Source organism: Ciconia boyciana, chromosome 3, assembly GCF_034638445.1.
Source record: "Ciconia boyciana chromosome 3, ASM3463844v1, whole genome shotgun sequence".
NCBI classification, from domain to species: domain Eukaryota; kingdom Metazoa; phylum Chordata; class Aves; order Ciconiiformes; family Ciconiidae; genus Ciconia; species Ciconia boyciana.
In genome coordinates this window covers 76,519,743-76,533,010 of record NC_132936.1, presented here as the reverse complement: position 1 = coordinate 76,533,010, position 13,268 = coordinate 76,519,743, and the positions used below count along the sequence as shown (strand labels likewise).

Sequence of the window (13,268 nt, the reverse complement as noted above, 5' to 3'; positions counted from 1 at the left end):
ACATCTTTTTAAACTGAACTTTCCATGAACAGCACTTTTATCTTTTTTTTTTTTTTAATGAGAAGCTCTGAAATACGTTGTCATCACTAAAGTAATGATGGTTGAACATAACATAGCACAGTATAAATCCAAAGGATAAGTGCTTCAGTTAAGTTCTTGGCACCTGCACAAATCAGACCCCAAGGTCTCAAGCTACACACCCCAAAAATAAGGTATATTTAATAAAGAACTACTTATGAAAAATCTATATGAACAAATCCGGATGGATTTTCAGGAAAATTTAAGCCACACCAGGAAAAGTTACATACTACTAGGAAAAGAGATACTATGACAGAAAGTGTTAGGCTGCTAGGCTCAACTATAAATGTATCGTATGTAACAGTGATAAATTGGGAAAGACACAGACCTAGGACAAAAGATAATAAGATCTGTAACAGCCATTCTTCCCCAACTCTCCCATGCACAAACTTCACTCTTCTGGCAGAAAATTCCATTCCTAGATAAGAAAAAGCTACCAACTGGTTTTGATCCTAAAGTTTCAGTTCATCTTTTAGATGAAGTCGAAGCCTACAAGAACCCTGAAAGTGAAGCATTGAAAGTTGAATATGTTTTTAGTGGAAGCTGGTGCCTAAGCACTGGATGCTGGACTACTAGTCCACAACCTTTGGAAAATCCAGGCAATGTAATGGAGCTGCAGTACTCTGCACTATTTGGAGCATCCCAAATGCTCAATGGACATGCCCATGGAGAGTTCTACAGTGCAGCCAAGTAACACAGGCATATGTAACTGTGGCCTTGTTATCACTTATTGGATAGATGTTTCATAGCTAAAATGGTAAAAACCTTTACAAATACTGCTCTCAGAGAAGCCATCAGCAAGTAAACCAGCAGCACACGTAAGCTGAGGGCAGAATAAATCATACACGTATACCACATTAGAAAGCAACACACGACAGTGAATACCAATAAGTGTTAGCAGGACACAGAAGGAACAGAATGAATTTCCTCCTTCTACCCCATGACAGCAGGAGACATTCATCAGGGCAATAAAGTTACATCCTGTCTTGTCTGGATCCACAATAAACCTGATCAAGGTTCACGGCAAGCTGATGTGATTTCACGTACAGGGTTCTTGGACTGGACATGAGTGAACATTTGACAGCTCAGTAACGTTCAAACTCAGGTGTTAACAGCAAACATTCTGGTTTGGCTTTATGTTTGCAGTTGGCCAAGGATGAGCATGGGACAGTTATCAGCTCTTTAAATGAATAAGCTTCTAAGTTATTTTTAAAAATTCAAAAATTATTTAGTTAATAGATTACAGGCTAGACATAGCATCAATGCAGTTACTTGAGAGCAGAAAACTTAAGAAAAATAGTAGCCCTACAAACATAAACAGCATATACAACAGCAAATCCAATCACACAGCTGAAGAAATAAGACCTGAGATACCCTTATCTTCCTGTGCTGACAGAGGTCAACATACTACTTGACTAGCAGTGGGTAGTGTAAAAAAAATTGTCTTCTAAATCTTTTTTAGATGCAGTCTAAAAGAATGGTTTGTATAAGAAACGTGGTTGTCATGGAAGCCAAATCATTAAGCCTCTCAAAATCCTAATTTGCTCCCTAAAATAAAAATTACTGCATATCCCTTATCCTTCCCTTTAAATTCAGTAGATCTGTTTTTCATCACAGCACACACATCACAGCATTCCACAAGGGCCAGTATCACTAGCTTACATAATAGTAAAACCAACCTTGACACAGACAGCACTAATTAACAGACATAAAAACAACTCAAGCAGCCACACAACGCAGACTAATCCTTGCTGCTACAAATGCCAAAGACATCTCAACTAGCACTTCGTGTGTGTTTGCGCGTAGGTGGAGCAATCAGTCATTCATCCCAATCTTGCACATGTAAACAAGAAAATGCAATACATGAAGCACAGAGGTTACATCTTACGTCATTTAAATGCATGAAAAAAACAAGAAAAAAAAAGGATGGTAAGACTCTATATACTTAAATCATTTTTCCCACAGAAACTATGATCCTAAGTTAATAAAATAACTTTAAACTCTTTCGCTGCTGATACACTATCAGTCATACAGATAGTTTGGCAAACAGAAAAATAGGTTGAGCACAATTCATGACACGACCTCAGGCTTCCCCCAAACAACAGATGCTGCAGACTGACAGCCCAATTCATTGTCATCATAGAGCCAACAAATCTCATCAACAGACCACTGAAAAATTCCCCAGCACAGAGGAAGCCTCCACATTATTCACAATTCTGTCCCGCTTTATTCACTGCCTTGCTGCTTCCTTCACCCCTTGCACTGGATGTATGCCAGGAGAAATGAGGGCTACAAGCAATCAAGGCACAAGTTAGAGTAGCCCTACAGCTCTTCATGCCATTGCAGTGCCACCAAAATTGGCATCCTGACAAAAGAAATGCTTAAGTCCTCATTTTTCTCTATAGTGGATTTTGTGCCAGAAAATTCTTGGGAAAGCCTAAAATTGGGCTTGGAAAATTTAAAGCCTATAGGCACCAAACATGTACTTGTTTTAATTAGTGTTCTAAATTATCTAGGTGGAAACATCTTCACCTTGAAAACTTTCTGTTTGCTTTGTTACAAGGATTGATACTTAAATGGGAATTCTTCCCAAAACTTTTTAAAACTTCATTTATCCATAACCACAGCAGGCTGCCCAATGTCCAAGTGCAATCCCCTCTCAAAATCAACATCTGCTCATAGGTTCCCTGAGTATTTCTCAGTTTAGAGCTGCCTCCCCTCTCTCTCAGCCCCAAAGTGTATGTTTCAAGAAAGAAAGGAAGACCTGGGAAAAACAGTTTGCTTTTGGAGAGGCATTCTCAATCAAATGCTTTGAACTAAGGACTGTATAATTAAAAAAAAGCCATGAATATATTGTATGCTTGCCTTAGATTTACAACATGTACCGTTGCATTTATATTCTGACAAGACACAGAATCCTTACACAAAGACAGACTTCCAACACATAAGGCAGTCTGAAACACTAGATCAATAAACTTTCTTTTCTAAACAAAGGTAGGTGTATTGCTAATACGAAAGACTACTTCTCCAACATAATTAAATTTAACTTAAAAAGAATGCATTATACCAATGCACTTCAGTGCTAGCCAGAAAAATTCTTTATCATAAAAACACATTCATACTCTACAAAGAGGATTAAAGGCTATCTGCCACCAAATGGATTTTAAATTCTCAAGCCTGCACACAGTTCCACTGACTTCAACAAGATTCTGACCTCACAGCCGCAAGACTGAACATCTAATAACTCCAAAATTTAAATCAACTTTAATCATGTTGAAAAAGCTTCAGATACCTTAAGCTTGTCTTACTTTTAAGAAAAAGCAAGTACTGCATAAAGCCAGAGAAGCAGTTCTGTCCTAAAGCAGATGTGAATTTGATGCACAAAGCACACACAGAAGTGAATCACAGCAGAGTACATGCATTACCCTACGCAAATTAAGGCTACCTAATTGTTTTGAGACGTCTCCTTCCCATGCACCAGCTCACTCTGAAATAACTAATTCAATTTTCATTTGCTGGGTAAAGTTGCCACCACACTATCCACACCCACATCCGACTCATATAAACTGTCTTTTAATAAGCAGAATCCAGCAGAGGTCAGAAATGGCCCTAGACAGGAAATGCCTGGGTGTTTTCCATTCAGGCACTGCAGATTACTCTTCTACATGAAGACAGCCCAGGTCTAGGGTCATGCTGTTGTACAAACTTAATTTTAAATCATTTTCTGCTTAACCTGCACTATTACTCTTTGAAGATACTGTAAAATGGAACTTGGAAGCGTACAAATTCAGCTGCCCTACTGGCATTTGTATTTCATAATATTTCTGTTAAATCTAATTAACTGTTATATACCTTCTGGTTTTTACATTCGCCTGACATAAGAAAACCAAATCATTAAAATACATTAATGAAAACTCAAACCAGACATTGTTCAACTCCATAGCTTTGATCCAAACTGGAGTGCATTACCACTTCCCTTTTATTATATCAGAACAAAACAGTAGCTTGCAATATCCAAGAATAATGTCAGGAAGGTGACAGCATGAAGCTTTTTTTGCACAGCACACCTGGAATACAATGCGCCTGACTATTGCCTTACAGTACTAATTGATCACACAAGCATTTTAAAAAACGTCTCCTGAATGCCTCCTAGTGAGAAGTGAAGTGCATCAACAGGATGTTATTTTAAAAGGAGAAATTAATTACCAGGGAATTAATAATTTGGACTTATGTAACACTTCTACAGACAGTCGGAAACACTAAACCATGAAGTAATTTGCATCCCCATCTCTCAGCAGGGCACAGATGGGGACTTGCAAAAAGCCAATCTGCAGATCAGCACATTCAGGAGGTAACAGCAGTTGCAAAAAGCTTGAGGCATCATAGTGCTAGCTCTCTTTGGGGAAGTTGTTGGGTTTTTTTAAAACTGTATCTTCTGACAAGTATCTATCGCAACGTTGCCAAGAGCGATACTCCAAGATCCTGCTGTTTTATCGGTGCGCCAGAGAGAACCTAACTACCTGGTTTTAACGACGGCTGCTATAAACACGAGACACCCTTCTAGAAGGCAGTGTTTTCATCACTGCAGTTCACAAGTCAGCGAGCATAGGTCACGCTTTGTCAGCCTCCCGGGGGCTCCAACAGCTACTCCCCCTCCTCTCTGCACGCTTCCTAACCACCGGGAAAAGTTTTCCCTGAGAGGTGGCCTTGCGAGCGCCTCAAAATACCCGTTTGCTCCTGCTGCTCAACCAGGGGGGAAGGAAACGATTTGTTTTTAATTGCAAAGTGCCCACAAAACACTGCCTTACCCACCGCAGCCACTAGAGATTTCTTATCGAAGCACTGTCTCACTCGGTGCGCGCTGAAGCTGAAGCAGCAGCAGCAGCAACCGGAGCTTTTGCACCGCGAAGGGACCGGGGGCTGGGAAGGTTAAAAGCGCATCCCCAGCCACGCAGCGCTCCCGACGCCGTGCCCGGCCGTGCCCCGGCGGCGGCGGGCGAGGCAGGCTGCGCCCGCGCAGTGCAGGAGGGGCGGCCGGCACTCACACCCCCCGGCCCGGCCCGGAGCGGCGGCCCCGGCCCCACACCACAATCTGGCAGCCGGCAGCCTGCGCGGCTCTCTGCACTCAGCTCCCTATTTGGCAGCGCTGGGTACTGACCTCCCCGGCGGCGGCGGCTCCTCCATGGCGGCGGCGGCAGAGACCAGCGCGGCGACGTCTCTCATGCATGCACCGAGGCCGGCATGGCGGCGGATCGCGGTGCGCGGCCCGGCCTGGCCCGCTGCAGCGCCGTGGGTGCAGCGAGGAGCAGGAGGGGAGAGGGAGGGGGGGTCTCTAGCCAGCTGCAGGAACCCGGCCGCGCAGAGCCGCCCGCGCGGCCGCCATCTTGAAAACACCCTCGGAGGGCCGAGAAGCCGGGAGCATCGCTACGGCGCGCGAGGAGGGACCGGCCGAGCCACAGGCGCTCGCTCCGCCGCGGCCGAGCGGGGAGCGGCTCGGGGCGTGGGCTCCCCCCGCCCGCTGCCACCGCCGGGTGGGCGCCCGCCCCTCACGCAGGCGATGGGGACGGGGCGCGAAGTGGGGCTGCGGCGCTTCCCTCTCGGGATGCGGAAGGTGTTTCCCCGCCGTTCTCCGGGAGGGGCCGCGTTTATTCCGGCGCCAAGCGATGGTGGAGGCGCGGCGGGAGCTGCCGCCCCGCCAGCTGGCGCCTGGCTCCCTCCCCGCCCGTGACAGAGCTGTTAGCCGTTATCGACTGCCGTTCACTACGGGTGCCGGCGGTCGCAGAACGGCAAGTTTCCACAACCTTAGCAGCCAGGGATAGAAGAAAAATCTAATTACTGAGAGGAAGATGGCTTACGTCAGCAGGTTGCAGGCTCCCTGCAACCTACTTGCGTGATGCCAACGCATGCTGAGGCTGGAGCTACCACAGCCTTCTCCAGGTAGTTCAAAGGCATTTGGAGAAGGCTGTGGTAAGGTCTCCTTGAAGGGGTACATGGAAGAATGAGCAGGGGTGCTCACAGCTTTGCAGGCATCATTAATTCTGCTGCTTACAGAGCAACCTGTTTCATTTTATAAACCTGGTCTTTCTAAAGCCTCCAACAGCACTGGTTATCGGCCTTGAACAGAGAACTGGAGCCACGTTATCCATTTGGAAATACAGGGAGGAAAAATGTAATTTCCTGAACTATGGCTTGGCTGGAATACCAATGTTAACGCCCTTCAAAGGCAGAAAAGTGCCATGAGTTATTTAATTGTTACGATTGGTGAGAGAGCGCCTCATCTTTTGTTTTATAGGATTGGAAGCAGACCAGCAAACCCTGGCATCAGTAACGTGTATACAAACAGTATATGTTATTTCTGAAGAGTGAAATTTGAACTCAGACTGGAATCAATGCTAGATTCTGCTTTATGCACAGTTCCTTCATTAAATTAACTGTACAATAAATTTACACAGATTTCTAACCTGATAATAAAGTTCAGTTGTAAAGTCACTGTTCATCATACGAAGTTGTCCATGTATCTGTCCAAGTTTAAAAAAAGAAGTTTCTACAAACTTATTTTAACAGGCCCTTTGAAATGAGAGATTTTTTTTTTAAAGCTGAAATGCAGAAAATACTTCTACTATACTTTTATCATCTTAATAAATAAGTGCATTAAAATGTGGGACCAGATGAATAACATTATGCAGGAAGCCAGTTCCCTGTTTTCTATAGTTCAAGAAAAATACCTGGATCATCATGACCCTGATGGTCATGACATTTAAACATCAAGACATTCAGCATTTATGTGCAGAATTATTATTTAAGATTACCTCATATAATGGAAAAAAACAGTATTTAGCATGTTAACAATTTTTGGTCAAATACTTGAGCCCAAAACCAAAAAACAGTTCTAAAAGCAGATACACACAATACATTCTTACTAATCTGTCATTGTGAACAAAACCTAGAAACTATAGATGAAGAAAGTCAACATTAGAAATTCTGAAGTGCTAACCTAATACATTACTTGTCATCTCCATAAAAACATAAATTCTCTAAATCTAAAGCAAAGCTGCTTATTTCACAGTATGCACTCTTTTTAGTAGGATTGCAAATAACAAAAGCTCAATGTCATTGATGAAATAATTGCGTAGCAATGGCTTCTAGCATTCTTTCCAGCTATGTTATGGATCGTCATCTGACACCATGTCTTCAGCTATTTGCAGGGTAGAGAAGTCTTTATGTTTAGCAATCACGGCAAAATTTTTCAGCTTCTTTGCTGCTTCAATCAAAACAATCAGTGTAGTGGTATGTTAGAAGCACAGAGTTTTCATTAACTCCGAAAAAAAAATGTGATATTGCCTTTTGCCACAGAAGTGATGGCATGATGGTGTGGATGCACAGACATGCCAGGGGCCCTTGGCAAAGGTGAAACTGGGGACTGCCTGCTGCCGCTACTTTCTGTAAATATTAAGATGATTTACTGAAGCAAATTGGGGTTCACTGCAGCCTCTCAAACAAGGAGGTCCAAAATAAACTTCCCTCTGCATGCCTCTTCCCCTTTTCCTTTAGGGCAACCTAGCATATTGGGTTGCATCACATTCTTGTGATATACCATAGAGAATACGCTAGAACTACAGATAACTGGCCAAGCAAAGCAAGGCTGTAAGTTTGATACAATGGCACTTCTTTGTCTGCAATAGGCCACAGTGAGCAACATAGCTCCTGGCATCAAGGAGAAAGTTGTAAGAGGAGAGGTTTATAAATGGTCTATAGAGAACTTGGAAGGAAAGGAAAAGAGATGCAGGAATAGATGGAGCTGATGATAGTACAGGGAACAGCAGATGACATAAGACTGTCAGAACCTATATAGAGATAATATTTAGCAAAGACAAAATTTAAAGAAGTTACAGAGATCTTACAAAACTCGATATGCACAAAATTATTTTAATTATTTTTGTCTTCTTTTAAGGAATGTCTCTTTATTTCAAAGACTCCCTGACTGCCAGTTTGTGAGTCTAAACATATCAACAGCACAGAGGTGCATGGAAATTGATAAATGAAATTGTTCATTCTGGTTCCACTACTGGAACAGAAGAAGACACAAAATTAAAACAGACATCACAATAAATGGTGTCTTAATCTGTCAGAAAATTGAGTTAACATATTAGTAATATTAATGGATTTTATTGCCTGGTGTGGCAAAATCATGACCCCAAAATTCTAGGTTTAAAAAAAAAAAACAGGCAACTGTCAAAATAGACAAACTTTTTCCAGTTTAACTTCTGTTTTCTGAAGTGTTAGGATGAATTTTCTTCTTTTTCTCAGCAACCGTGTGGGTTTATATTTTTAGCAGTTACTGCCATTGCTTAGGAATTGCTTTTTATTCCAGCAGCATGCCTTTTATTACACCAGCAGTCCTAGAACTTGCAATGAAAATTAAAGAGAGGGCAATAGCATCCTAGTAACAAAAATATGTCTTTCAAATAGCTTTTTTTAATTTCTACTGCAACTACCCTTACATTTCTATCTCTCTACTCCTGGGGCATAGATTCAGTTATTCCTTTCTCCTCATTGCATCACAAGTATCAGACAGGATTGTGCATGCAGCTGTGCTTTTGTCATTTGTGAGTTCTACAGCTCTTTTCTATATACAAAAAATACTAATGAGGAAAAAGAAAGATTGGGTCCATGTAGGTAATTAAATATGCTATAGGAATATCTTTCAAAATTTTTCTCCCAGTATGTGTCACAAGGCCAAACTTTTATTTCACTCTATGAATGTTAAGCAGAGTGAGGCACAACTTGTTCTTTTTTTTTAACCAGTTAAGGAAATGTAGTAATCATATGGTTCTTCACTGTGAACTACATGCAAAAATGAAATTATTGACAAAACCAGCTTTGTAGATATAGTTTTTCTTTCCAATAAATTATTTATTTTAATTCCACTATAAGCTGTTTAAAAGTAAAAGCAAACTTAATTAGACATAGTCCCACTTTCAGCAGTAGACACTGGAAAGCAGCCTGTTAGGTATAGTTAGTCTAGATCAAGTTAAATGTGCTGAAGATAGGATTTTCATTTTTTCTTGGTCACAGATTAGAAATGCTCTTCTGCAATGCGATGAAGAGTAAAACATGAACCATACCTGCATGTAATAGCTAGAAGACAATCTGACACCATTTCTTTCTTACATAGATATGGCAGCTAGCTACTCCAGAGTCAAAATAAAATACCAAGACGTATTTCTACCTGGAAATATGCAGATTCTTCCATCTACAGTTTTGTTGCTTTCACAGAAGATCAGGTAGGGGGTTTTTTTGAAAGAAACCAAACTCAGTTTTCAGTGTTGTATAACTTGAGCTTTGCTGCAACTGATTTGAAGTGTGAACCTCTGAAAGAAATTAAGGAGTCACGCTGTATATACCCCTGTTCAATCATCCATTACCACTGTGATTCATTCACTTCAGAAGCTCGCATGATAGCTGCCAAAGCTTGTTCAGCAGCATGGTTTAACACCCATGCTATAATAGGAGCCAGCTAGCTTGACGGAGGTAGAGTATTTCTGTCGAAACACTGTCATCTCACATGCTGCATGTCAGATCACACAGGGCTTGATATCATTAACTCGTCACTATTAAAGGAGTATTTGTTAGTAAGAGTAGCATGAGGTCAGAAGCATTCCTGGGATTATTGTCTTATCACTTCAACAGGGTATTATTTTTTTGGTACTTCCTGTCCTAAAAAGCAACTGTATGTAACACTGCCTCTGCCATTATTAAAATGGCATGACCCACATAAGAGAAGCATAAACCTCAGTTGGGCTTAAAGCAGTATGCTTTTACTGTGTAAAGCTGGTCTTTGGGCTTAGTGTCTGTAAAGGTGGGCATAGCTAAAACCGCTGGCTGGTATTCAAAGGTACCTAGACACTGGACATAGAAATGATCATCCTTAGATATAAAGAGACTGAAAATGTTTCTGAGTCAACAGATGTGTTATAACAGTCTGGCTGCAGTAGCTTATGTCTCCCCAAGAGCTAACTTTGGACCTGTGAAAATAAGCTGCACTGAATTTAGTGCTACTTGAACTTGACTACAACAACAGAGTAAACTTGCTTAAAGCTAGCTTGGCTCCTGCTAAATTACACTATAATTCTTTTCCCAACTGTATAATAGACATACTCAGGGACCAGCTTTGGGACATTCATAAACAAGACCAAGATCATTGCAGTGCTTGTTTGCATTTGTGTTCAATATAGTAATTTAATGTTCAAAGAAGCTCCACTGAAGAACTGGGGCCGATCCTCTGAAACCACATGTGTAGACCCAGACCATATCCATCTGTTTTCTGTGTGTGCCTAACAGTGCAATTTAGTGCGTCGTTGCGTGCAACTCTCCGTGTTTTCAAGCATCTTGCAAGTTTGAACACTTGCTTATATTAAAAGTTTTGAAGTGATGCTATTTATTTTCATCAGCCCAGAAAGCAAAAAAATGTTCCAAACTATATCTTTTAAAATATCTGGTTGTGCATCTGAGATTCTTTCTATACTGCCTTACAGCAGCTGTGTTATTCCAGCAGAAAACAGCTGTGAGATCTATATCAAACTTCCCTGCCTAGGGATATCTTCTGCAGCTCCTGTCCATCTCTCCTCCTTCCAACAGCTCTTTCTATAAAGTGAGAGTAGTCACAGAAGAGCAGTGTCGCTGGCATATTCCTTTACCCCAGCAGTTCCTGGCTGTTGCATCAGCTGTATGGAGTTATAAGCAGCCATGAGAAAATTTTAATCTTCATTTAATGTTAATCCCTGCAAACATTTATATGCACATCTGTTCACTTGTGTAATAGGCATGCTGAAATCAATGGGACAACCTTGGGAGAACAGTTACTCATATGTATACATGTTTATAGGATCTATTTCCTCCTTCTGCTCTGAATCATCTGGAATAATTTAGCACAACTTCGCAAGGTGAGTTTCATGGTGTAATCCTGTTGATTGCTCGGTTCTGGTGAACAGCAATGGGTACTAAGATATTCTCCACTTGTCGCAATGCCCTCCTAACCGGAGGACAGCAAGATAGTAGCTCATTCTACAACTCCCAGTCGTCTCCAATTCTGCAGTGTTTCAGGTTTTATCTTACACCTTCACTTCTGTCCACTTCATTACTTAAAAAAAGCTGTTACCTCATTGTGAACATAACTATTTTCATCCTTCTAAATACTTACACAGTTCCTACAGTATAAAACACTCTAAAGAGATAATCACCTGCCATTTGACATTATTTCAATGCATTCAGAGTTTTTTATTCTCATTTGAGTCTTTTTGTCCCCTATCATTATTTCTATAATTGTTTTGTATTTCCTTTTCTTCACAGGTACTGATGCTTATTTTAAGACACATCCATGCTAGGAAACATAGCATACAGCACTTGAAATAACTGATGAATGATGTGAGCTAATCTGCTTTCCTGGCAGCAGCAGTCTCTCCAGCTACAGTCAGCTAGGAATCCAGTTTATGACCCTTGTATTAGGGAGCTGAGATCCGTGTGACATTCTCTGCTGAGCAGCTACAGAAGAGGTAGCCTCCATGCATTTAGCACCTCTATGAGGCAGTTCAGGAGTCATGGATGTTAGTTATGAATGACACTACTTCTGAAACCTTCCTAGACAAAAATAATGGACAACCATAAAGGACAGCGCTGGAATCTCTGGAAGAGCTCTGAAAAGCTGGACAGCAAACCTTAACAGCTCCTTCCCCCATTTTTCCTTCTTTTCTCTTCCCTCCCCAGAGACCTGCAACCAAGCAAAACTTGTATATTCTACAGAATTTTAAAGAGTCTCTTTTCCCTATCCATTTTGTATGATGGAGTTCACACATCCTTCTGCAAAGAATCAGAGCACCACAGATCTGCAGGTATCACAGAGCATTTGGCTGCCCTACTTAGTACCTTCCACTGAGATGTGAGATCCCCAAGATCTCCAGGTGCATTATAAATACATACTGGTTGTTGCCCAGGTGATAAATTGTAAGGCAATGTATTATGCCTGTTGGTTTGCTTGACTGAGACAAGTTTCTAAGCCCTTTCCCTCTGACTTTTTCTCTTGCCAGCTTAAGCAGGTCTCTGCTCATCTCATTAACCAGGAGACTCTCTAAAGTTGTTTAGGGAGCCTTGTGTCTGTTTGGGACTGAAGAGACCAAGTAGCAGGTAAAGTGGATGATCTAACCATTCCTATTATCCCAGAAGCATAGGAGGGTGAATCAAATAAAAGAAAATGAAGAATCCCAGTGATCTCAGTTGTGTTATTTGCAAGATCTATAACATATGCAGGTTCTCTCTACGAGTTTCAGAATTTATTCAGCATGGCCTTCATGCATTTGTGAGTAAAAAATGATGCTCTATCAAACATATTTGTGCTCATTGCCTTTCTGAAACCTGCCTTCAAGTACTCTACATTTTGACTTCTCCTAAGGATGGATATAGGTTCAAATAACATGGGTCAGAATAGAAAGCAACATCAAACTGACTGTCTGAACCATGACCAAAGTTACTGAGGCATCGTGTGACTTCTGACTTCAGAATTCTGGTATTTTCATCATTAAATTTGCAACTTTAATATTTCAGCACTGGCACGTATGTGTTTCATCTTTTGACTTAGACTGCATATTAGCCAAAACAAAAAACTCAATCATTTAACCACGTACTCTATGGAGATGAAGCATTAACATTTACCATGGAATTCAAAGAATAGAATTATTCCAGAACAAATGTTTTTTGGTACAAAGACAGGAAATCAGATTGTTGGTGGGTTTTTTTCTGTGGCTGCAGAATCTTCTTATGGAGCTCTACAGAAGTTTATAGTTGCAATGAGCACAAATCTTACCACAGTTACACCTTTCTAACATCCTCCTTCCTCTCCCCCGTTTGCCCAAACAATGCTACATGCATCCATCACAGTTGCAGGGGTTACACAGAACCAGCAGAGCTACCTCTGCAGATGACTTGAAAAAGTTTTGCTTTTGCCGTTGGACACCCTGTGGAGTTTTATATATATCCCTGGTAATCCTATTATCCCATACATGGCATAACAGTTCCTTCTTTTTTAGTTGTTGATGGGAAAATATGTTACAGATAAATGAAATATAATCTACTTTTACTATGTTGGCTAACATGTGATTTAGATTTACCCATGTAACCATGACGTTTTTGAAAAACGA

At 41.2% G+C, this 13,268-nt stretch overlaps 1 protein-coding gene across 8 annotated transcripts in view; it reads right to left on the bottom strand.

The window, feature by feature from the left end:
• Positions 1–5,625, bottom strand: part of MAP3K4 (mitogen-activated protein kinase kinase kinase 4) — a 74,360-nt gene extending 68,735 nt beyond the window's left edge. For 3 of the 8 annotated variants that reach the window (XM_072856209.1, XM_072856212.1, XM_072856210.1), the window contains exon 1: positions 5,237–5,573. In XM_072856209.1, the coding sequence (XP_072712310.1) occupies positions 5,237–5,301 (65 nt within the window). In that variant the 5' untranslated portion in view covers positions 5,302–5,573. Of the gene's footprint in view, positions 1–5,236 lie in introns of all 8 variants that reach the window. The other 5 variants (XR_012041547.1, XR_012041546.1, XM_072856214.1 and 2 more) reach the window with 3 other exon arrangements.
• Positions 5,626–13,268: the final 7,643 nt, after the last annotated feature.